The following is a 26,042-nucleotide window of genomic DNA, read 5'->3' as shown; positions in this document are numbered from 1 at the left end:
ATGTAGGATCTTGTATTATTTGCTCAGAACAGGTTGCTGCCTTTACTGACATTATTCACCTTGCACATGCTTTTGCTTTATAATATACTCTTGATGTGCTTGAAGTATTACGTTCTTTGTAGAGCACTGCTATATGTAGGATGCTTTTCTACTATACGAATATTTAAAATGGCAATGACTTTCCCTTTCAACCAGTGGTGGGCAACTCATTTTTGTCACGTGCCAGATTCTGGTTGTAGTTTCCACTGTAGGGGGGCAATATCATTATAGGTATAAAAATGAACTTTTTCTTTTAACATTAACAACACAGTAACACTGAAACTAATGAAACAAATCACTAACTTTCCTACTGTTGTAACTGCTTTAAAGTTATTTGCTAAATTAACTAATTGGTTGCCTTTGACAGCAATAAATGGCTAATCCAATTGGACTTGGAGCGCTAAAAAAAAAAAAATCAAACAAACAAAAATAGGTTTCGAATGCATTTCTTTGAGTTTCAAATTTATTTTTGCATTTAAACACATTTTTTTTTAATTGAAGTGACTTTTTTGGGATTGAAAATATATATTTTCATTGAAGCGACTTTTTAAATTTTTTTTTTTGATTGAAGCAACTTTTTTTGGATTGAATAATAAAGACACAAATCTACCTATCATAAAAAATGAAGAAAAGGAAAAGCCTGATAATGCTTGATTTTCTTTCTGTGCGCCAAATGAGCAATATTTCAGAATTGATTACATGGCCATGTCAGGGCAAACTGACGCACACACGTAAGACTTATATGCGTGCATCATGCACGCACATTACGTGTGTGCGTTCTATCAGTCCATATAAACTTTGAATTTAAGACTAAACGGGGATTATTAATGTCTGTTATTTGTGTCCTCTTTTTGGAAATCAAAATATGATCACCCTGGAATGACATACAGCTAGCATAGTTATTTGTTTTGATGCTTCTGCGCAGTTTGTTCAACGCCTGTTGGACTTACTTAAATTAGTGCGCATGCGTAATACTTGAATGGGCTCAATAGACAAAGGCAGTTCAAATGGGCATGCCAAAAAACAAGTATGGAAAAAAAATCTGAATTTTGCATTAAGACCTGCAGTATGAACCAAGCCTTAGTGTCCTAACCCTAACACAGTTCCTAAACTGTCATCCCAACCCAAAAACATTTGAAAAAAATCTCAATATTGCATCAACAGTGACATAAATGACTAAATGACTCTCAATGACAACTGTTATAAACCCTCATTCATATTCATGACAGGTGTCATGTCATCATTACGACGGTCTTATGACACCTAGTTAAAATAAAGTGTAACCTAAATAAATAAATGAATAAAAATACAAAAAGATATATAATCATTTTAAATGAAGGCTTGGTAATGAAATGAATAACGTGATATAAATAAAGTGACAACGATCAGCAATTTTGGTAATTTAGTGGAAAAAATGAATATGTGGGACATTTTTAGCTTTTGCTAGTCGGATCAGGGCTGCGTGCCTTAAGTTTGACACCTCTGCTTTGATGCATCTTAATAAATGTAAAAAATGGAATAGAAAAATGTTCTTACATTGATAAGAAATGTCTTGGAGTTGAGGAGGTTGGAGAACTGATTGAGCGCCTGCATCACGATGGCCCGCCGAGCCTCAGGAATGTCCAGCTTGCCCGTAATCATCACGTCATTGGCGCCGTCTTTGGAGGGCAGGAAAAAGACGCGATCCGTGTAGGTCTTGTAGTCCAGGAAGGGAATGCGACCCTCGCTCAGGTCGTTGGTGTGGTCCTCCATTTCGATCATCAGGTCTGCCGCACATAAGTAACATAGTATGTTGAAATGAACTGAGGAGTTTCATGTAGTCCTTTTTAGGGATTTCCTGATTCCCGTTACGTGATCGGAAATTGGGCCGATTGGGCCATTTTTCAGAGGATCGGAATTGGGTGAAATCGATCGGGTTTTTAATTTTAAAAAAAACAAAACAAAAAAAACAAATATATATATATATATATATATATATATATATATATATATATATATATGTATATATGTATGTTTTTCTGCTTCATGCTCGTACAGCCTCTCACTCTCCCCCCTGTTGCTTTTCTTGGTCAGCAGGCAGCTACTTAAAGTTAATGATGATTGACAGGTTTGTAGCGTTGATCTGGCGAAAATAACTAAAAAATCCAGAAATACAATGGCATCGCCAAAAGATACAAAAATATATACACTCACCGGCCACTTTATTAGGTACACCATGCTAGTCACGGGTTAGACCCCATTTTGCCTTCAGAACTGCCTCAATTCTTCGTGGCATAGATTCAACAAGGTACTGGAAGCATTCGTCAGAGAGTTTGGTCCATATTGACATGATGGCATCACACAGTTGGTGCAGATTTGTCGGCTGCACATCCATGATGCGAATCTCCCATTCCACCACATCCCAAAGATGCTCTATCGGATTGAGATCTGGTGACTGTGGAGGCCATTTGAGTACAGTGAACTCATTGTCATGTTCAAGGAACCAGTCTGAGATGATTCCAGCTTTATGACATGGCGTATTATCCTGCTGAAAATAGCCATCAGAAGTTGGGTACATTGTGGTCATAAAGGGATGGACATGGTCAGCAACAATACAGGTAGGCTGTGGCGTTCCAACGATGCTCAATTGGTACCAAGGGGCCCAAAGAGTGCCAAAAAAATATTCCCCACACCATTACACCACCAAGACCACCAGCCTGAACCGTTGATACAAGGCAGGATGGATCCATGCTTTCATGTTGTTGACGCCAAATACTGACCCTACCATCCGAATGTCGCAGCAGAAATCGAGACTCATCAGACCAGGCAACGTTTTTCCAATCTTCTATTGCTCAATTTCGATGAGCTTGTGCAAATTGTAGTTTCCTGTTCTTAGCTGAAAGAAGTGGCACCCGGCGTAGTTTTCTACTGCTGTAGCCCATCTGCCTCAAAGTTCGAAGTACTGTGTGTTCAGAGATGCTCTTCTGCCTACCTTGGTTGTAACGGGTGGTTATTTGAGTCACTGTTGCCTTTCTATCAGCTCGAACCAGTCCGACCATTCTCCTCTGACCTCTGGCATCAACAAGGCATTTCCGCCCACAGAACTGCCGCTCACTGGATATTTTTTCTTTTTCGGACCTTCTCTGTAAACCCTAGAGATGGTTGTGCGTGAAAATCCCAGTAGATCAGCAGTTTCTGAAATACTCAGACCAGCCCTTCTGGCACCAACAACCATGCCACGTTCAAAGTCACTCAAATCACCTTTCTTCCCCATACTGATGCTCGGTTTGAACTGCAGGAGATTGACTTAAACCATGTCTACATGCCTAAATGCACTGAGCCGCCGCCATGTGATTGGCTGATTAGAAATTAAGTGTTAACGAGCAGTTGGACAGGTGTACCTAATAAAGTGGCCGGTGAGTATGTTTTATACTCCGCAACACTCTTGGAAAAAGCAGAAGCGGAAGTACTTTATGAAGGACAGTACTGTAACATGTTTGGAAAAAAAACAAAAAACTTTTAAATCTCGGTATCGGCAGTTCCTCAAAATCATGTGACTCTGACTCGGGTGCAAAAATATGCAATCTGGACATTCCTAGTCCTTTTCATAATCTATGTCAGCAAGCTGTACCAGTAATTATACATCTTAAGCGAATGTCAATTACAGTAACACGTACCTGTGAACTCTTTCTTGCAGCGGTCTCGCACGCTCTCTTCCAAGTTCTCCAGCTGGTGTTTTACCTTCTCGTACTCCCTCTCAGCCTGTTGACTCTTCCTCCTGAGCACACACACATACACGATTCAGAATTACTCCAACATGATTCAGACAAACACGTGCCAAGGTGCTGGATTTTGCCTCCTGTTAAAAAGCTCATTTTCTAAATCCAGTTGTTGTATAAAGATCTGTGGTGTTCAAATATTTGACTTGTTTAACTATGCTGCTATTATTGATTTTTTTTTTCTTTTATGAAATAAGACTTTATAAGCTGCAGTTTGTGCTATTATTATTATTTGTTCTCTTAAATAGGCTTTCTTATCTGGTCACTGAATATACCAGAACTGGAATCTTGTAGTTTTTTCAGAAGGCGTTCCGTTTGTCATGTCGTGTTGTGTCATGTCATGTCAGATTTCATTTGTTCAAGCAAAGGCTTGGTTAGGACAGAAGAAGCCATAGGTTTCTACGTCCTATTTCTTTTTAAATGATGTATGAGTCATTTTTTGTAAGAAAATAAATTTTGAGCTATGTACAAACTGTATTTATTAATAATACGTTATACCAGGGTCTCTAAAGTTCTCAACAATTGTCAAATTTAAGATTTTTTAAAAGCCTTTTAAGACCATTGAAAACAGAATTTAATGCCAGTTCCAGGGGAATTTTCACAGCGGCGGCTTCATGTTTGTCGATAAAATTGATCATTTCAAATACAAAAATTCGTTTCGAATGAGTAGAAATATTTTTTCTTAGCTGCTTGGATATTTCTCAGACACTATTTTGCACCATGCACGCAATTTAAAATTTCAGGAATTTATCACTGACCAGATAAAATTCAGTGCCTATTTAAGACACTTCTTCCAGATACAGTGTATCACAAAAGTCAGTACACCCATCGCATTTCTGCAGATATTTCAGTATATCTTTTCATGGGACAACACTGACAAAATTACACTTTGACACAATTAAAGGTAGTCTGTGTGCAGCTTATATAATTGAGTTAATTTATTTTCCTCTCAAAATAACTCAAAATATAGCCATTAATATTTAAACCCCTGGCAACCAAAGTGAGTACATCCCATAGAAACTACGTACATCCCTAAATGTCCAAATGGAGTACTGCTTGTAATTTTCCCTGTAGGTGTGACTCGTTACAGGAGTGCTGTCAGCATTGCTGCAGAGAGTGAAGAGGTGGGGTGTCAGCCTGTTAGTGCTCAGACCATACGCCGCACTCTACATCAAATTGGTGTGCATGGCTGTCACCCCAGGAGGAAGGCTGACCTCTCAACGCGGAGGAGTAGCGGTTCGATCCTGAGACCCACCCGAAGGACTCAGCTTCTCACTCTGTCTCTAAGGGAGAACCCGGACACCCTGCGGAGGAAACTCATTTCGGCTGCAAGTATCTGGGATCTTTTTTCGGTCACGACCCACAGCTCGTGACCATACGTGAGGGTAGAAACATAGATCCACTGGTAAATCGAGAGCTTCGCTTACAGCTTACTTTATTTCTATTTTCCAATGTTAATATCTAGTTGTCTAGTCTCTTCATCACTAGTCACCCGGTGTCGCCTTTCCCTCTCCCCTCTGGGGAGGGGCTATTTTTCAGCTGCAGCCTCCTGACTGTCCAGACCCCAGGCTGGATGGACATCCTCGTTGCCACCCCCGTCTCATCTGGCTAGATGGACCTCTTCTTGTTCCTTTACTCCACTGCATCTTTACGGACTATAACTTCGCCTGCTAATTCCCATTAGCAGTCCCGGGGCTTCCTGTCTATCCGTCCTGGGAGTGGATCTCTCCTGACTGTGGTACTCCCCAAGGTTTCTCATTTTTTTCCCAAAGACTCTGGAGTTTTTGGAGTTTTTCCTTGCCGACATGGAGGGTCTAAGGATGGGGGATACCCAGGACTTCAACTTTATTTATTCATCTTTGTTGCTTCATTTGCAAGACAACCTTGTTGTGATCCAGGGCTATACAAATAAATTGAATTTGAATTCGCCTTTTGGCTCAGCTCCTTCTTCACCACAACGGACCAGTACAGAGTCCGCATGAATGCAGACTCTGCTCCGATCCGCCTGTCGTACTTCTAAACCGAGTGTTTTGATTACGTCATCCCAAAAGGACTAAGGTTATTAACACTATTCGGTGGTAAACTTTCGGTCTTCAAAACATTTTAATCGAAAACCGATGCGTGCATAATGCATTTTTAGCTATTTTCGGCCGATAGTTTTTGACACCAAATTTTCGGTCACATCTCTACTCCTGATTATTGTAAAACTATCGGATGTAGAATGATTTACTACCAAATATAAGACGGTGTTTTTTGCATTGAAATAACACTGAAAAAGTGGTGGTCCTCTTATATTCGCTGTCTAGACATTATACCCATTTACGACGCTAGATGGCGCCATATATCATTGAAGTGATGTTCTGTCATGACAGATCTCAGCTACTCTCAATTTTAACCAGTTTGCATTATTTTATTGCAATGTTTTTCCTTATTCAGATTTGTTTCAAGACTACATTTACAGTTAGACTTCACTTTGATGGTTAATGCAGTTATTGCAATTTTGTTATTTTATCACAATAAATTGGTTTATTTACATTTCAAAAACCAGAAGCCATTCATTTACGAATGTGATTGCACTTTAGTTTACATATTTAAATGTTCAGATGTTAAGATTTGAATGAAGCAAAATAACATGCTTTTTTGCTCAAACGTATTGTTATAATCATTTGTTTGAGATGTACTGTAATTATTTTCTGTATAAAAATTAATTTGGTGTTCAAAAAGTCTTTTTTCAAACTTGAGTCTTGAAAAAGAGGGGGTCGTCTTATAATCAGGGCTGTCTTATATTCGGGCCAATACGGTATTATCATACCGTGCAGGTGCAGTCAATTTTCTATTAGTGACTATTCAGCATTAATAGGTTGGCACTTACCTGTAGCAGTAGACAGAGATAGCGATGATGAGCAGCATGGGAACGATGACAGCGGGGATGATGATGTAAAGCGACAAATCATTCTTGGTCTCGTACTGCACGGAACCCACTACCCACTCCCCTTTGCCAAACTTGATCTGTGGATAAACCGCATAAAAACAGAGGTGGAATCTTATTACCAAACGCTTTTTACATACTTATTTGGGTTCGGCCAATGCTAAACGCGGCAAAAGCGTGGTGAATCTACATAATTGGCCCATGTTATTTATGCTGAACTGCCGCGAGGCCTCTGAGTGTTTCAAAGTACTGCGAGTTGGTGGCCCAGCATTGAGAGAACAAATCAATGACTGTATTGTGCCTGACACTTAAATCAGGTGAATTTTCTGTAGGAAGCATCCCGCGGTGTCTAGAATGTAGCCGTGGCGTGTATTCATACAGCACGGAAAAGGAAACAATAGCTCACTGAGAGCTGAGATGACGGCGCCCATCATCATCACCATGGCAAGGCTATATAACACAGGAAATTACAATACATAGCTTTTATAAAATTCATATTCAATGGAATCGCCAGCAAGACTTCAGCTAAGTGCATGCTAAAAACATAACTGTCAAAGTATGTTTCAATCTCCTTTGGGCTTTTTAATTTTTCAAAAATTGGTTATCGAAATATGAAGTTCTTTTTACAATAGAAACAAGTCAATCTTACTTAAAAATTCGACACACAGGTAACAAATTATGGTATTATTTATTATGGTAACAGTTTGACCACAAAACAGACAGCTGTGGTACCTTGAGATTAGTTGTATTTGTTCGGTGACCAGACTCATATAAAAAAACAAATAAAAAATAAAAAAAAGTCCTACTTGCATTGCACTAGTTTATGTTCACTCACATCAATGCTAATGTCAGTCTGTGTTCCTTTAGTGTTTCCGATTGTATGGTAGCTTGAAGCTAGCAGTGTTGTGTTCGTCAAAGATGACTATAACGCAAATATTTCGTCAACTAACATTTTTTTCATGACGATGATGAGAGGATAACGAGCTAAAAACTTGTCTTGGGAGACTAAAACAACAACACGAATGCCAGGTTTCGTCGGATTAGACAAAAATACGCCGTAGTTTCCGTCACATTTGACATTTATGTGTAGCTAGCCTGCATCATAGCAGTGTCCGGTTGGGGCACTCATGTGACGTGCTGCGCCTCCCCCAACTCACCCACTAGTGTCCTCTCCAGTCTCCCCATTGCTTTTTTGAGACACACACGGTAAGATTTGTCTTCTTATCTTGGCAAGAGAGAATATGCAATGTTGCTTTAGCTTTTAAAGGTCTTTGCTGAGTGATCATCACACACTCAATGTAACTCGTAGCGTTGGCATACCATTCACGTTTGTGCTAGCATTAGACTATTGCTAAAGGCTAGCGTCCTCTTAAACTATCGGACAAATTTTTTCTAACATAGAGTTCGTGGCGTCCAGGTGGGTTTAATTAATGAAAAATAACATACAGTTTTCCTGATGAGTGTGTATTATCACGTGACAGATTTGTAGATGCTTGTAGATGCTACAATATGTACATGTCTGTCAATGTTCATTCGAAACACTTGGAACAGTTTTTTTATTTATTATTTTTAGAGTGGAAATTTCAAATTTTACAGACGAAAATATTGAGTGAACGTCGACTAAAACTGAACGAAATTTGTTTCAGTTTTCGTTAACAAAAACTAAACGAAGACAAACACATTTTGAAATGACTAAAACTAATAAGTTATCGTTCAAAAGACTAAGAGTAAAATTAAAAGGGCTGCCAAAAATGACAATGGAAGCTAGCAGATGCTATGTTGTCATTTTAAATACGCAACGTGTTACTCTTTGTTTTGTTTGGTCTGTCAGTAATATCAAACTGAGAATGACAAAAAAAATAGCTTGAAGCTTCTTTTCTGAAGAATTCTTTTACTGTCTGCTAATTGCTTCTTGTGAAAGTCAACAGTTACCAGACAGTACTCATATTTCATGTTGCACTTGCAAATCAAAGCCAAAATAGAGCTGAAAAAGGACTCATATCTTAAAAAAACTTCACGCTACTCGTATCTCAATGAACTTTAACCTGTTTTTGTAAAAATTGTGTTTAAGGCTTCCACTTTGAATAGCGGCATGTTAAGGCTCAACACAGATGCGTTTCTAACCATGAGGTCCAACAGCTTAGGCCGAGTGTCGCGGCGTTGTCTTCGGGAGCGAGCGCTGGGCTTCCTGGAAGGTGGGTCCAGGAACAACTTCTCATCTTGGAGAGTGTTGACCACACAGGGAACGTCACCCACGAAGCCCTGAGCTTCCTTGGCTGTCATGGCTTTTAAGAATCCTCGACCCTACAGGACAGCAATCGTGAGAAACAATGAATGAATCGGTAAGATAACATTCAATGCATGACAAGCTCAAGATCTTTTCACAAGGTTTTATAACAAGTGTTACCCATACTTCTGGTCAGCAAAAGCGCAAGCTAATGAACAAATCCCTCTGTATGTCTTTTCAAAAAGGTAAGGCAAAGGTGTTGAGAAAACAGGGTATATGGCATAAAAGATGATTTTATGCTGTACTGCTGTAATTTGAAAGTGCGACGTTTCAGTTGAAAAGATGTTGAGCGAGATAAATTGCTTCTTCCCAGGGCGCAAAAAGCGAGTGGCATCCGCAGACCTAAATTGAAAATGACAAAAAAAAAAAAGAACAGCAATGTTTTGCGTTACACCGTCAGCTATTCCCCAAATAGTTTCATTTTTTTTCAATTTCTTTCTACAAAATAAAAGATAAAATATACAGGTAAAGAAATCCAGCTGAACCTTTAGTTGAGGATTAATTAAGTGGATGTTGTACAGAGAAGAGTCATGACCGCGATGTGCGGAAAGGTTAACATGATTGCGTTGCATGCAAGAGTGGTACAGTACTTGCTTATTTGCAGCAAGGTTTCAAAGTAGCTCTTTGACTTTATTTCCTAGTTTGTGAGCTTATTGAGTGCAAGGACATTTCTTATAAATGTCTTACATTAGACTAATGGCTTCGCCACATTGGACCAGAAAGTTCTCTTTAGCGCTTCCTTTACAGTACGTGCTTATACTGTAGATTTGGCCTTCGCTTATTCTTTCTGTATACTTTTCTGTAGGACGATAAACAGACGACTAATTTGCATTAAGTCTGTTTATGTAAAACAAGGAGACAATATGATCCTCACCCACACCCTCAACGCAGAATTACAGCAGTAAATAAGCCTCTGGGATAATTAGTCAAGAACTTATCCATAAGCAGTTATTCGGGTCATTATAATATTGCATTAGGCTTTTCAACTGTGATGAATTTCTTCTTTATGAGGTGTGAATGAGTAGAGTGTGTGTGTTAGTCAGTCCAATGTGGCATAAATCGTGTATTGGTGAAGTAGGAAGTCATTTTTAACAAATACGTGTGCCAGAACGTATTGTTTCTTGTCCATGGATTTCAATTATGGAAATGACAGTAATGGTTGACGGATCTCTGCAGGTGGCGATGTTACGTTGCTTTAATTTTGAGATCAGCACAGTTTTTGAGAGGAAGATAGAGATTAGGGCATGAATTGATTGAAGTCAGACAATTTTGAGCATTGGGCATTTTACAACAAATTATGTAAGGGTAGTCCCCAAAAGTACTGCCTGATTTACGCTTCCTGCGCCAAAATAGAAGCATGCTTCAACGAAAATCCACATAATAATCAAATACAGGTAGTCCCCGGGTTACGAACGAGTTCCGTTCCAATGCTGGCGATGTAACCCGAATTTCTGCGTAAATCGGAATTAACCCTTTAAATACCCCTAAATCTAAAAATAACTACCCAAATCCAAAAGTATTGTATTTTGTTTAATGATAGAGGATACACTGCCCTCTAGTGGCGGCGTTGGGTCTGGCTGGACTGTCGCCTTATGACTGAGGAGCAAGCAGCCTCTCGTCTGACATTGATAAAGGCCCAGATAAGGCTGTAAGTTGTTTCAGCTAATATGTGTTTGTGTATGTATTTGTGGAGTTGTGTGCGAGTGATTTGCTATGAAAATTCTCAATACGTTAGCATTCATAGCATTTAAGCTAGCGGACTTTTGTTAGGCAAATTAGGCTCATTTAATCTACTAAATTTATATACCGTATTGGCCCAAATATAAGACGGTGTTTTTTTGCATTGAAATAAGACTGAAAAAGAGGGGGTCATATTATATTCGCGGTCTAAACATTATACCCATTCACACGCTAGATGGCGCCAGATATCATTGAAGCGATGTTCTGTCATGAGAGGTCTCAGCTACTCTCAAATTTAACCAGTTTGCATTATTTTATTGCTATGTTTTTCCTTATTCTGATTTGTTTCAAAACTACAGTTACAGTTAGACTTCACTTTGATGGTTAATGCAGTTATTGCAATTTCATTGTTTTATCACAATAAATTGGTTTATTTACATTTCAAAAACCAGAAGCCATTCATTTACGAATGTGATTGCACTTTAGTTTACTTATTTAAATGTTCAGATATTCAGATTTGAATGAGGCAAAATAACATGCCTTTTCTCTCAAATACAGTATATTGTTGTTATAATCATTTGCTTCAGATGTACTGTAATTATTTTCTGTATAAAAATTAATTTGGTGTTCAAAAAGTCTTTTTTCAAACTTGAGTCTTGAAAAAGAGGGGGTCGTCTTATAATCAGGGCCGTCTTATATTCGGGCCAATACAGTATTGATTAGACTAGATGGATGTTTGAACACGCAAATGTTTTGTGTCAATTAAATGCTTGTAATTTTGAACGTAAGTGTACATATTGTATATGTGTAACAGCTTGACAAATTGTCAAAATTCAAGGAAGTAAAAAAACTTCAAAAACCACAATTGCTCTGTCAAACTGAACAACTTCACGTTACATGAGGACAGAATGTGTCATATTAATAAAGTAAAAAATAAGAGACTGTGAGGTACAATAAGGTACTGTTTACACGACAAAAAAACCCCACGACTTCTGACAAAATGTCAGACAAGAGTCCGGCATCGTAAAGTTGAAATCACTTAAGTCGAGTACTTCGTAACCCGGGGACTACCTAAAAATTATTCGTGTTGAAGTTATTGTGTTAACGAATTATCTAATTTATGCTCCGTCATGTCTTAATGTTTGAGTGATATCTTGTTGAGCAATGAGAAGCCACTTCGGCTGACTGAAATCTGATATTTGTGGCAACCTTTTGGCTCATCCTTGTATGCAAATGTTCCTGTGTTATCTTGTGACCAAATAAACGGGTGGTTTTGAGCCCATGAGCTCAAAGCCTCTCTTACCATGCTAATGGTAAGGACTCTCCAAAAGGAACATGCCTTTCCTTAGTGTTTTTCTATATTTAGATTAGACATGAATCAATATTTAACCGTAACAATCTGTCATGATAACTATTAGGGGCAAGACACACGGGAGGCGATGAGCGATGGAGAAATGCGAAAGTCATGCTAGTTAAGCTTAAAGCCAGCACATGGGGCGCGACATCGCTCGTCTCTGATTGGCTATGAATTTCCAGGGCATTGCAAAATTTGTCTTTTCTGACTGCCAACAAATTCCCATACTGCTGCTTTTTATTTTTTTTAAGTCCTGGAAATCATGTCGAGAGGAATCAAAGCATGTGATACGTTCCTCCATGTTAAAGAAGTTGTATTTTTCCAAATTTTTAAAAATGTTATTCAATCATTGAAACTTTTAAAGAACAGCGAACATACAAGAGACACGAAAGATTAAATATGTAAAAAAAAAAAAGGTTTTATTTATTTATTTATTTTTATTTTTTTTACACCATGTTGATAAAGTGTGGCGTGTGGAGGTCAATTTCCAGGTTGGCCGGTGTCCTCGCTGGTGATTTGTCGAATATTAAATCAGTTGCTTGTTGATTGTACCGCCAGGCGACAGAGACAGAAATAGAACCACTTCCAATTTTCTTATATTGCATTGCTGATCTGCTCGTGCACAACTAAATTTCACTTGCACGAACGTCGTGTGTCGCTGCGCTGCAAGAGGGTTGGTTATTTTCGCCTCGTCGTGCTCGTTCCATAGAAACTGTATTGAACGCGAGCGACGTAGCCTCCTGTGTGTCTCGGCTCTTAGGGGTTTAACAATATACCCAAGTAACAGTTTGGTACGTTCTACTGTACGGGGGTCACGGTTCGTTAAGGGTTCGGTAGAAAAGGAAAAACCAAAAAGTAGGGTTGTTCCGATCATGTTTTTTTGCTCCCGATCAGATCCCGATCGTTTTAGTTTGAGTATCTGCCGATCTGCCTTTTTTTGCTCCCGATTCAATTCCAATCATTCCCGATAATTTTTCCCGATCATATACATTTTGGCAATGCATTAAGAAAAAAATGAATAAAATTCAGACGAATATATACATTCAACATACAGTACATAAGTACTGTATTTGTTTATTATGACAATAAATCCTCAAGATGGCATTTACATTATTAACATTCTTTCTGTGAGAGGGATCCATGGATAGAAAGACTTGTAATTCTTATAGGATAAATGTGACTTTGTGTATTGTGACTAAATATTGCCATCTAGTGTATTTGTTGAGCTTTCAGTAAATGATACTGCAACCATTTAACTTCTGGCCAAATGCATGATGGGAAGTGCAACCATGACTGTGCGTAGGGGCACCAATTGATATATCTTCTCTGCGTTGGGAAAGAACATAGGGTGTTAAGAAAATGATCAACTACTACCTTTCTTCCCGACATTACCTCCCACGTTATTTTTAATTGCTGAGAGAGGTATTGTAAGGATTTAGCTACATTAAAAATGACTCCAAAGGCTGTCAAAATTCTCTCTACTCATTATGCGCTGCCTTTTAGCGCCATCTATAGGTAAATCGGCGTCTTTATAGATTGAACGCGACAATGCGTGAGTGGGTCGTGTCGTGCAGCGCATGCGTTAATTAACGTGATTAATTACATTAAATAATTACCGCCGTTAATGCAATAAATTTGATAGCACTACCTTAAACCAAAACTATTCTGGATGAGTGTAAGACATTTTGTCTGTAACGGTAAATACAATTAGAACACGATTTAAATAAAAAATATATATGTATTAAAAAAAGGGATGTCCGATATTTTTTTGCCGATTCCGATACTTTGAAAATGACGTGATCAGAACCCCAATCGATCGGGACATCTTTCCAGTTAACTGTAAACCATTACCAGAAAACATACACTCCCACAAAAGATATATTTTTATTTGGGGAAAATAAACAAAAATTGAAAATCATTCCAAACTGAATAAGCAGTTCTTGAAATACTACAAAATAAAGATACACTCAGTGTTTCAAATATTTCAGCCTAAGGCTAAAGCAAAATGAATGAAAATATAAAATAAATACACTTCAAAAAGTGTTGGTAATACTGCATTTTTGATAGTTACCACTCTATAAAATCACCATAACTTTCCTAGAAGCGAGCAATGATAACTTCTTAATCTGTTTATGTTTTTCTTCTTTTCCCCGTAATGTCGGTCGTTGCTTTAGGCGCATCACCCCTACAGCCCCCTGAAGTAAAGGAGAACTAGCTCTAACATGGATTTTTTCCTTTTTTTTTTTAAACTCGAATATACTCGCCGGTGCACCGAACCGTGATGCCCGTACCCTTACGGTACAAGACAAATAACGTTACACTCTTAGGAACTATCTCTACATTGTCTACAGATGTGAATGTGAGTGTAAAGGCATGTATGTGAGTGCCCTGGAATTGGCTGGCTACCAGTCAAGGTTGCACCTTGCCTCAGCTAGGATAGACTGAAGCTCACTGCAGACCCAAATGAGGAAAAGCTCGCTGGTTAAAGAATAAGTGGACAATAATTGTAAAAAAAAAAAAAGGAGACAGGTTATGTGTGTATGTTGAGATGGGTGCGTCGTCTGTTCCGTGATGTTGAACGAGGTGCTTGGCTTAAAAAGTTTGCAAAATACTAAGCTAAATACATCAAAAAGAAAAATGCACAACAATACATATATGGAATTCTGTGTTCACCCCAATCCCCCATATAATCCTCATATTTTAATGCATAATGTGTTATTTTCTGACTTGATTTAAATTGTTTTTAATGGTAATCCCTTTTCTTTCAAGTCATATGACTTGAATATAAACAACAAAAGACACAGGAAGTCACCAAAATAAAAACCAATGAAATTCCTACTTATTTATGACTTGTCAGCCCCTTGAATGGATCCTTCAACTTGAATCATGGGGCGGCAAACAATTTAAATGTCTAATTGCAGCAAACGCTTGACTGGAACTCATAAACAATCACACTGCTAACAAAATGTGCCTGTTATGCAATCGAAACCACAACGGGGGAGTAAAAAGTCTTTTTTTCCCCCATTTTTGTGCTCACAAACGAAGTCTCAGGAAAAGACAAGTACTAGAAAAGCAACATCGACAATAAACTTGTCTGAATCACCACTTCTGAAGCTTTGCTTTTTGCGCTAAAAGGCAATGGTGACTTACCTTGACGATGATCATGCTGGACTCTGTGAAGACCGTCTTGGGCAGCTCGTAGAAGATGGGGTCTGGGTGGTAGTCAAAGCTCCTTAGCTCCTTTTCCCAATTGTCCAGCTTGATGTACGTCCTGGCTTGCTGACTTAGCGAGTCGTTGACTGGAGGCGAGCGAAACTGGATGACCGTATCGTTCTTTTCGTGGGCGACCTGCCACAAGAGCAGCATAAGTGGACAATAACATGGGTTATGGTGACATAAAAGGCATTAAAAGGATATGAGGCGGTATATTAGGTATCATTAAATAGGCGGGCTTCTATTTATACTGTAAAGACTTGGAGTGTCTAAAGCAGGATATGCACATCGTCTGAACCGATACTTAACCCCATGTAACCCCACACACGCCAGGTCAATTTTGACTCCGAGAATGTTCTTATAATAGTCAATATCAAACTATCAATTACTTTTTAGGATGAATTAATACCCTATCTGACATTAATCCACAGAAGATTAATCCTAGATGTTTCAGACAATAGCGAAATTTCATTTTTATTTCCTACATTACACAGACAGCTATGCCTTGAAATATGAGTTTAATGTCTGTGTTTACTGGCATTAAAAACGTGATCCGATTTCAAGGTGAAACAATAACATTCAAGGATCTTTTTCTCTTTGGGCAAATCTTCAAAACGGGTTCAATTTAAAACTGAAATACCTTGATAAAACAGTATCTGAAGATTTTTGGTGACAAAATTGTCGTTAAATATTTCGTCAATTTTCGTCAATTTTTTTCCTGACGATGATGAGCTAAAAACGTGGCTTGAGCGACTAGAACATAACGAGATGAATGCCAGTTTTCGTCTGATGAGACAAAAATGTGACATAGTTCCTGTCATATGTTCACAATGCCTGACATTTTCATATTGTACGTGGAGTACGTCAGCTTACATCGTAGCAGGGTTTGGGTTGTGTCACTCACGTGAGACATGCTGCACCTCTCCCTCACTCTCCTCACCAGAGTTTAAGATAACACTTGGTAAGATTTATTTTCTTATGTTGGTAAGAGGGAATAAGCAATGTTGCGTTTAGCCTTTAACGGTGTGTGCTGAGTGATCATCACACACGAAATGCAACTCGTCGCGTTAGCATAGCATTCGCGTTAGCATCAGCATCAACTTTAGTGTGGCGAGCATCCTCTTAAACGCTGGGACAACTTTTTTTATTTTATTTTTTTTACATACAGTTCGTGGCTTCTAGGTAGGTTTATTGAAAATAACATACTGCTTTTCCTGCTGAATGAGTATTTTCATCTAGTGCTGCGACGTTTAATCGATTAACTCGAGTAATTCAATTGGAAAAAAGCTTTGAATCTTTGAGTATTGTAATGAGTTGTTTTGAAAGTGTTTGCATCTAGTTTTATTGATTTGGGTGGATACACTGCTCATAACTTTCTTTTTTTTCTTTCCTTTTTTAAATTTTTGCATTCATGGCCCTCTGTAAATGATTCGCGTCATTTCCTGTTAATTTTTGGTTACTTCCTTTTAAATTGGGGGCATTATTGAGTTACATGGCTTAATTCAGCTGCTCCCTGTTAAGGCCGACATAACTTAAGTTTTTGTTTGCGCTATTAGTTTTTTTTTAATGCATTTGTAAGCGGTGTGTGACAAAATATCTAAATGGTGATATATTGGGATACTTTGTATCCCAAAAGGTTATCGATATGCGCCTGTCAAGAATCGAGATATCGTTTTAAAAAGGTGTCAATGTTTAAAAAAAAAAAAAAAAAAAAAAAGAACCATCAAGTTGCTACCAAAATCTTCCACCATAAAAGTGTCTAAGTTAACTCTAAGGCTGCCATTGACGGTGCTCGACGCCCAATCCATTTAGACTGGGAACTTCAAAACCAGAGCATTCCCAGTCATTCGGTCCGATTTTTGGGGCATTTACAGGTCACTTGCTGTTCATTTTAGGGCATTTACAGGTCATTTCCTGTTGAGTTTGAGTCACTGCCTATTCATTTGGATGATTCCCAGGTCACGTCCTGTTCTGTAACTCAAAATAAACAGGAAGTGACCCATAAAATACCCCAAAATCAAAAGGAAGTAACTGAAAATCAACAGGTAAATGATCTTAAATGGCACAAGATTGCCTGGCATTGGCTGCCACTGACGGCCATAGACGTTCAGTCCGTTTGAAGTGGAAGGGATGGCAGCGAATGAAATCGTTTATTCACTGCCACCCTCCCAGTTCAAATGGATTGGACGTCTACTAGTGAGAAGCTCATTCCAATTCAAAGCAGAAACTTGTTTTTCTGTTTATTAGTTTGTAGAAAATCCTAGAATGATTTCCTGACCAATGTATCGATAATCATTGTATCGCCATATCGTCAGATCGTTATTGTGAGATTTGTATCGCAAATCGTATAATTTCGTAAGGTACCCAGAGGTTCCCACTCCTAATTTGTAATTTAGTTTATAGGTATATTTAGCTGTTTATTGTGGAAATATGTGTTTGAACTATTTGATAAGAGCAATGTAAAAAAAAAAAAAAAATCATAGCATTTAAGCTAGCTGACTTTTGGTATGCAAGTTAGCCAATTGTTCTTTTGTTGCACTGAGATCCTCATTTATTTTTTTATTCTGTTTGAGGCTAAGCTCAGGTGCTTTAAGTAAATTTTAAATTAAAGTGCAATTCTGCAGTTTGAAGGAACACTCAGGAATTTTATTTTGTACTCGCATTTAATGCTCTTTTGAAACTGCACTTCAGCAGGCCTTTATTTCACATCTCCTAAAATGAATTCTACAATGTTCAAATGTTCCTAATCCGATTACTCGATTATTCGAACTACCTAGTTGATAGATTAATTGACTACTAAAATAATCGTTAGCTCTAGACGCTACAATATGTGCTCGTCTATGTTCATTCGAAATTGTTGGAAACCTTTATATTATACATACATACATATATTAGGGCTGTCAAAATTATCTCGTGAACGGGCGTTAATTATTTTTTAAAATTTATCACGTTAAAATATTTGACACAATTAACGCACACACCCCGCTCAAACAGATTAAAATGACAGCAGTGTCATGTCCACTTGTTACTTGTTTTTTTTTTTTTTTTTGGTGTTTTGTCGCACTCTGCTGGCGCTTGGGTGCAACTGATTTTATGGGTTTCAGCACCCATGAGCATTGTGTAGTCATTGACATCAACGATGGTGAGCTACTAATTTATTTTTTGATTGAAAATATTACAAATTTGATTAAAAAGAAAACATTAAGAGGGGTTTTAATATAAAATTTCTATAACTTGTACTAACATTTATCTTTTAAGAACTACAAGTCTTTCTATCCATGGATCACTTTAACAGAATGTTAATAATGGTAAAGCCATCTTGCTGATTTATTGTTATAATAAACAAATACAGTACTTAGAGTATATACAGTATGTTGAATGTATATATGCGTCTTGTGTCTTATCTTTCCATTCCAACAATAATTTACAGAAAAATCTGGCATATTTCATAGATGGTTTGAATTGCGATTAATTATGATTAATTAATTTTTAAGCTGTTATTAACTCAATTCAAAATTTTAATCGTTTGACAGCCCTAATATATATATATATATATATATATATATATATATATATATATATATATATATATATATACACATATATATATATATATATATATATATTAGAGCTGAAACGAATACTCGAGCAACTCGAGTAACTCGAGTTTAAAAACTGATCCGAGTAATTTTATTCACCTCGAGTAATCGTTTATTTTGACAGCTCTACGCATCACGTTTTGCTCGGACTACTTTTAATGCGGGACAACGCGCTGATGTCACGTGCGTAGAGGAAGAAGCAAAAAACAAACAAACACTGCAGCCGACAACCGCTACAAACGACCCCTCTCCCACTCTCCCTCTCTCCAAGACGCCGACGTTGCTAAATACTAGCCCGCTCATGCTACGTTAGTGGCAGCTAGCGTCCAATGCTCATGCTACGTTAGTGGCAGCTAGCGTCCAATGAGTCTCATAGAGATCATTTATGTTGAACTAGATGCACAGCGACAGACTAGGCCGCGTCTGGGCAGCGTTAGAAAACAGCTGCCATCTTAAAGCAGTAGAGCGCTAAATGCTAATAAAGAGCGCTAAGCGCTAATATATAAGATTAACGTTACTGTCACTACTAGCTCACTTTACGTTAGCACTGCGGAGGGCTAGGTTTCAATTAATTAAGACCGCTTTCGATGCGTGGCTAACGTGTCTTACATACAGGCTTTAACATAACATAGCGTTGTGGAGTGATGAGGGTGTCAAATAAAAACTCAATAATGCTAACTATCAATTGTAGCTCAGTAGTCATTGCTGGATAAAACACCAAGTAGCACTAGTCCCTAATGTGCTCCAATACAGCCTGTATCATACATTTATTTTGAACAGTGCAAAACTCAAAATCCTATCAGGACTTACAGTTTAGACTAACTTAAAACTTAACTAGAACTTAAAAATGGCTTGACACAAATAGAAATTTAATTGAAAAACGTGGGAAAAAATCCTAACTTTTAAGTGATGTGTGTTATCAAGCGTAAAGGCATTTTTAGGTGTGTTTATATATATATATATACAGTATATATATATATATATATACATATATATATATATATATATATATATATATATATATATTTTTTTTTAATAAGATCTAAAGGTTTTTTGAGTGAAAGCAGTGAATTAGTCATTTTTTTAAATTCTAGTTACATCTGAGATGTTGTTGTTGGCTGTTTTCAACAATATACATCAAAAATAAAGACATTGATTGACTGAAAATGATAAAATGTCTTGTTTTCTCATGTATATCTATAATTGCTCTTCACCTAAAAATATATTTGTTTTATTCGATTACTCGATTAATCGATAGAATTTTCAGTCGATTACTCGATTACTAAAATATTCGATAGCTGCAGCCCTAATATATATACATATATATTTGGACCGCAACTTTTGAATTTTACAGATGAAAATATTTTGAGTAACTCGACTAAAACTAGACTAAATTTGTATGAGATTTTGTCGACTAAAACTAGACCAAGACAAACACAATGACTAAAATATGACTAAGACTAATAAGTATTTTCATCCAAAAGACGAAGACAAAAATTAAAAGTGCTGCCAAAAATAACACTGCACCCCCCAAAAACCCCCCGCACCATTCATATTCACTGCTTTGTTCTTGTGTGATTTATTTAAGACACAAAGAACACTAAATCCCACTTCAGGCTTTAATTTTAGCAAAAGCAAAAAGCACATTGATTCTTGACATTGTATCCTTCACATTTTTTTTTGACAGACAGATTAACAAGGTGATATTTTTCTCACTTTGTGTTGGCACCCAAGAATGTGCTTCTTGCAGCAACATTCAACTACTCAGCTGATCTGGCGGCAAACTTTCACAATGCCGTCATCCAACACCATTTGCTAATTAGGGGTTGCGAATTGCCCTTCCTGAACTTCGTTCACCCTTGATAAACTCCACAGGAGCAAACACAACCCAAATGCAATCCTATTAAAAAGTCTTATAAAAATAATAAGAATACCCAGTTTTGATTGACACTTTGACTAGAGGTATGGATTTTACATATACAAGAAGTTTATTATTTTGCTTGTATTATGCAGTGGTGCAATATGGGACCATTATCACGCACGAAAAAAATTGTCAAGCGCTGACCTTTTGGAGCTGAGTTATTAAGACTTTAATGTCTCAAGGCCAGTCATCAAACTTCACTGACATGTCCTGCCCACACAAAATGATGAAAACTATAATGATTTGCATCTATCTGTGGAGGGAGTTATGAACAGTTGGATATAGCTGGCGGTGTTAGCACAAAACCGTTAGGCTTGTGATTGAAAGAAGTAAAAAAAAATCATTAAAGGCCTATTGGAACAGTTAAAATTGACTTAGTTTAATCAGAGGCAATGATGTAATTAGATGTGTTGACTCATTTAACATGAGTTTGAGAAAAAAAAAAAGTTTTCTTCCCCACTTGAAAAGCAGTTTTTTTCCCAAATCATAAAATAATTTGACTTGTTCAAGTAATAGGTTACATTAATGGTGACTTTTTGAAAAATAAGGTGGCTTTTTGAAAAATAATTGATCTTTGTCTCATTTTTTTAATGTCAAAAATGCCTGGCATTTAAACCAGGGTGTGCAGACATTTTATTTCCATTGTGGAAAGCTCTCCCAGTGATTACAAACAATAAAATAATACAGATTAGTAGTTTTGATTAAGAATGAGGCAGCAGTTAAAAATACATTTTATATTATTGTAAGTGAATTAACAAAGCACTTATATTAAGGGGAAAAAAATAACTTTCTGAAAATGATTAAATTAGGGCTGCGGCTATCGATTATTTTAGTAGTCGATCAATCTATCAACAAGTTAGCTCGAATAATCGAGTAATCGGATTAGGAACATTTTTTGCATTGCATTATAAATTTTAGGAGATGTAAAACAAAGCCTTGCTAAGATTGCACTTTCAAAGGAGCATTAAATGGGAATACAAAAAAAAAGTGTTTCTTCAAACTGCAGAATTGCACTTTCATTTAAAAATAAAATACCTGAGCTTAGCCTCAAACGGTATGAAAATAAATAAATAAATGAGGATCTAAGTACAACTAAAAAACAATTGGCTTCAGTACAACTAAAAATGATTGGCTAACTGCAATTGCAAATTCCCGATAGCTTAAATGCTACAAAATCGTTTTTTTGCAATGCTCCTAACAAATCGTTCAAACACATATTCCACAAAAAAAAAGAAAAAAAACCCCCGGCTAAATATACATATAAACTCAATTACAAATGCGCAAAAAACATATAGCTCAAACAAAAACTTACCTTATGTCGGTCTTAACAGGGAGCAGCTGGAGTCACCCATGTTAAATGAGTTGTCATATTCACCATTGCTTCTAGAGCGTAGTGTATTCACCCAAATCAATAAAACTAAATGTAAACACTTTCAAAACAAAGCATTACAACGTACTCTAATTAAATGAATGCTTGAAGCAGCAAAATTTGATTTCGAAGCTTTTTTTCTACTCAAATTACTCAAGTTAATCGTTGCAACACTACAGTCCCTGACAAAAGTCTTGTCGCTTATCCATTTTGTAGAAACAATTGCTAATAACCTGACTTAATTATTCAATTGGTTTCAGAAATGGCTCATATGAAAGCTAAGACCCTCCCAAATGATGTTGAATGTACAAAAATATATTTGTTTCACTGAAAAAAGATTTATGATTTAATGAAAACCTAAAGGTCAAATTTTGGCAAGACAAAAGTTTTGTCGCCTACAGAAAGTAGTGTGAAAATTGTACAAAAAAAGTACTTCAAATACAAAAATATGTTACATAACATAAGCGAATTAAGTAGCCATGCTGTGAGATCCAAATTTAATATTTTGTATGACTTCCATGGGCTTGAAGGACTGCATCCATGCCGTTCGCCAAGGATTCATACAATTTATTGATGAATGCATCAGGAACATCAAAGAAAGCATAACACTACATGCCTCCCAGAGTTCATCAACATTCTTGGGTTTCGTCTTCCATGCTTTCTCTTTCATCCTACCCCAGAAATGCTCGATGATGTTCATGTCTGGTGACTGGGCTGGCCAGTCCTGGAGGATCTTGATTGACCAATGACCATGATTTTGCCACTACCAAACTTCACTGTTTTGTGGCAAAAGGTGGATTTTTCAGATTAATCTTCCATTGAATTACACCACAGTCGTCGCAAATATTGCAGGAGACCTACTGGATCTGAGATTCACCCAGAAAACAGTGAAGTTTGGTGGTGGCAAAATCATGGTCTGCGGTTACATCCAGTATTGAGGTGTGGGAGAGATATGCAGGGTGGAAGGCAACATAAATAGTCTGAAATATCAACAAATCTTAGCTGCCTCTTACATTTCTAACCATAAAAAGGAACAAATTCTGCAGCAGGATGGTGCTCCATCGCATACTTCAATCAAGAGCCTCCAGGACTGGCCTGCCCAATCACCAGACATGAACATCATTGAGCATGTCTGGGGTAGGATGAAAGAGGTAGCATGGAAGACGAAACCCAACAATGTTGATGAACTGTGGGAGGCATGCAAGACAGCTTTCTTTGATGTTCTTGATGACTTCATCAATAAATTGTAAGAATCCTTGCTGAACTGCATGGATGCAGTCCTTCAAGCCCATGGAAGTCATACAAAATATTAAATTTGGATCTCAAAGCACCACTACTAAATTTGCTTATGTTATGTAAAATATTTTTGTATTTAAAGTACTTTTTTTGTTCAATCTTCACACGACTTTCTGTAGGCGACAAAACTTTTGTCTTGCCAAAATTTGACCTTTATGTTCTTATTAAATGATAAATCTTTTTTCAGTGAAACAAATATATTTTTGTACATTCAACATCATTCGGGATGGTCTTAGCTTTCATATGAGCCATTTCTGAAACCAATTGAATAATTAAAAGTCAGGTTATTAGCAATTGTTTCTACAAAAAGGATAAGCGACAAGACTTTTGTCAGGGACCGTAGATTAAATTGTTGTGCATTTTTAAACAACCAGTTCTTTAATTCAAGTTACTTAACTCAACTGTACTTTGGCATTCATTGCTTTGTGTACCAATTTTTAAAATGGTAGACTTCCACTATGTTTTGCTTCAGGACACTTTTTTGTTGTTCTAGTCATGTTAGGCACTCCTATCATATTTCACGCTCTGACAGGAAACTGCCTTTGGGTTATTATTATTTTTTTGTTATTACTTTTTAGGAAAGGAAAACTCTCAAAATGGTGATTTATCTGGCCGATGGAAAAAAAAAAAACAATTTTCACTTCAAGAAACTGAGCAACAATGTATTGTGCATGTTTATACCAGCAAAATATTGAGTGTAAACATTTAGGTGGAGTTCAATGACTTAAAGCACAACAAGCTTAAGAAGGTGACCAGCCGAGGCCTTTAAGATAAGACGCATCTCAGCCAGTTTTCTGTTGCCGGCCTTGGCAACATAAGAGTTGGCCGCGAGCGCAGAGTGATAAAGAGCAACACAGCCACATAATCTCCCGCAAACCTTAATACCGGCATTAAATTGAGCTCTGTAAAGGAAATGATCAACATTTTTCTGCTGCTTAGCACCGGCCGCTAACATTGGAGAACAGCCGAGCCGCTTTTAAGTTCACCCCGCCAGAGTCAATACTCCTTCCTTAAGCTTTCAGGGCGCATTTTATTTTGTCGCTATCTGCAATCCTTCAGGTTTTTAGGATTTATGGACCGGGAAGTAAGATGAGGTAATACTGGCTTAAGTAATCTCCCGGGATCTGCGGAGGCTGGAGCGTAGGGTGGGGAGAGAGGGAAAGTGTGTCGGCGTGCAACGTCGGCGGAAGAAACGCTTGACGAGGTTTGAATGAATCACTGCTGTCTCCTCGTGGGTTGGCGAGATGGATGGACAGGCGAGAACAGATTAAAAAAAAAAAAAAAAAAGAAACAGAAAAAAAAATGCATTCACGAGAGAAAATGGAGTGAGGAAAGAAATGATGATTGCCAGAGAACAGATAGATGGAGCAAATAGGAAGGATGCTGCAGATAATTATGGGGAATTGAAATAGAAATGGAAGGAGCACGCACACACTCACACAAACCTCAAATGATGTCGAGTTGTCTCCCTGGACCATCATGATGGCTCTCTGGATGATGTCGAAACCCGAGCCAGTCACCACAATGTTTCTCCCGCCGCTGCAACACAAATGTGACAACAGACACATTGGACACGCCTGCAGATTGCAGTGAAGTGACTGGGAGATGTCAACCAAAAAGCTTACATTCATCTCCATGGGGAAAAAAATGGGTTGCAATTAGGATAAATTGTGAAGTGAATTCTTCAGTCAGTCAAAAAAATATGGTAGTGGTTTACAGTACAGGTAGTCTCCGGAATATGACATATACAGTGTATATATGGCGGAAAACACAGACAAAAAGAGGTGCTCTTGCACCACTCTTTAAAATAAACTGCTGTATTTTAAGCCAAAAGAACTGTTGTGTTTGATAGAACAATATGTCTATATGCTGCATTCGTAGATTCATGGTACATTAAGCCCCCGAACTATGTTTGTCCTTTTTACCCTGGAAACCCCCTTTTACAGACGTCGCACAACCGCTTTTGTTTCAACCCAGCCATAAAAAGAAGGTAAGTAATTATATTTCTTTCAAAATGTCTGTCATTTTTATCTTAAATCTTAAATTGATGTCTAATATTTCGCTAAAAAAAAAAACAACTTTAAAAAAATTATTCACTCGCATATTTTAAACTTTAGACAAATTATGTCACAATGAAAAAAATGGCGTCTGTAAAAAAGTCACGGATAGCTACTTCATAACTATCGCTTAATTGTATATATTTTTTTTTGTTACTGTCGCATTTTCCCCGATATGTCAGATGATAAATAATCGATCCAAACAGCGAAAAATTGAAAAAAAAAAATGTTTAAAAGGGTAACTATATGAAAAAACATTTCCACCACTCCTTGATGTCTGCGATTTCTGCATCGCGACCCTTGTTATATTACCATGTTTCACCCATAAAATCCCCCCAAAATACGGCTGTGGCCATTCACGTCTGTGTCTTGACACTCAATGAGACTACATGGAATTTTTGGATCGAAAGACGGTAAGTACGCGATATCATCTAGTTAAAATCATGGCGTCTTTAATTCTGCTCTCTCGTGCTCTCACCTCCAGATAGGGTTTTGTGTTAAAAAAAAAAAAAAAAATTCTCTCCTGTTCAAAATGTTTCA

The 26,042-nt window shown here is 37.4% G+C and overlaps 1 protein-coding gene across 3 annotated transcripts in view; it reads right to left on the bottom strand.

Annotated features, from left to right (window-relative positions):
- The window catches only part of plxnb2b (plexin b2b), a 467,166-nt gene that overhangs the window by 45,586 nt on the left and 395,538 nt on the right, over nucleotides 1–26,042 (bottom strand). For all 3 annotated transcript variants that reach the window (XM_057836746.1, XM_057836745.1, XM_057836747.1), the window contains 6 exons: nucleotides 24,891–24,984; nucleotides 15,198–15,395; nucleotides 8,851–9,030; nucleotides 6,670–6,806; nucleotides 3,696–3,796; nucleotides 1,576–1,805 (listed from right to left, as the gene is read on the bottom strand). In XM_057836746.1, the coding sequence (XP_057692729.1) occupies nucleotides 1,576–1,805; nucleotides 3,696–3,796; nucleotides 6,670–6,806; nucleotides 8,851–9,030; nucleotides 15,198–15,395; nucleotides 24,891–24,984 (940 nt within the window). The remainder of the gene's footprint in view (nucleotides 1–1,575; nucleotides 1,806–3,695; nucleotides 3,797–6,669; nucleotides 6,807–8,850; nucleotides 9,031–15,197; nucleotides 15,396–24,890; nucleotides 24,985–26,042) is intronic.

This window comes from Corythoichthys intestinalis, chromosome 5, assembly GCF_030265065.1.
Source record: "Corythoichthys intestinalis isolate RoL2023-P3 chromosome 5, ASM3026506v1, whole genome shotgun sequence".
In the NCBI taxonomy this organism is placed as follows: Eukaryota; Metazoa; Chordata; class Actinopteri; order Syngnathiformes; family Syngnathidae; genus Corythoichthys; species Corythoichthys intestinalis.
Note: the sequence above shows the minus strand (reverse complement) of the source record. Positions and strands in the feature narration are given on the sequence as shown.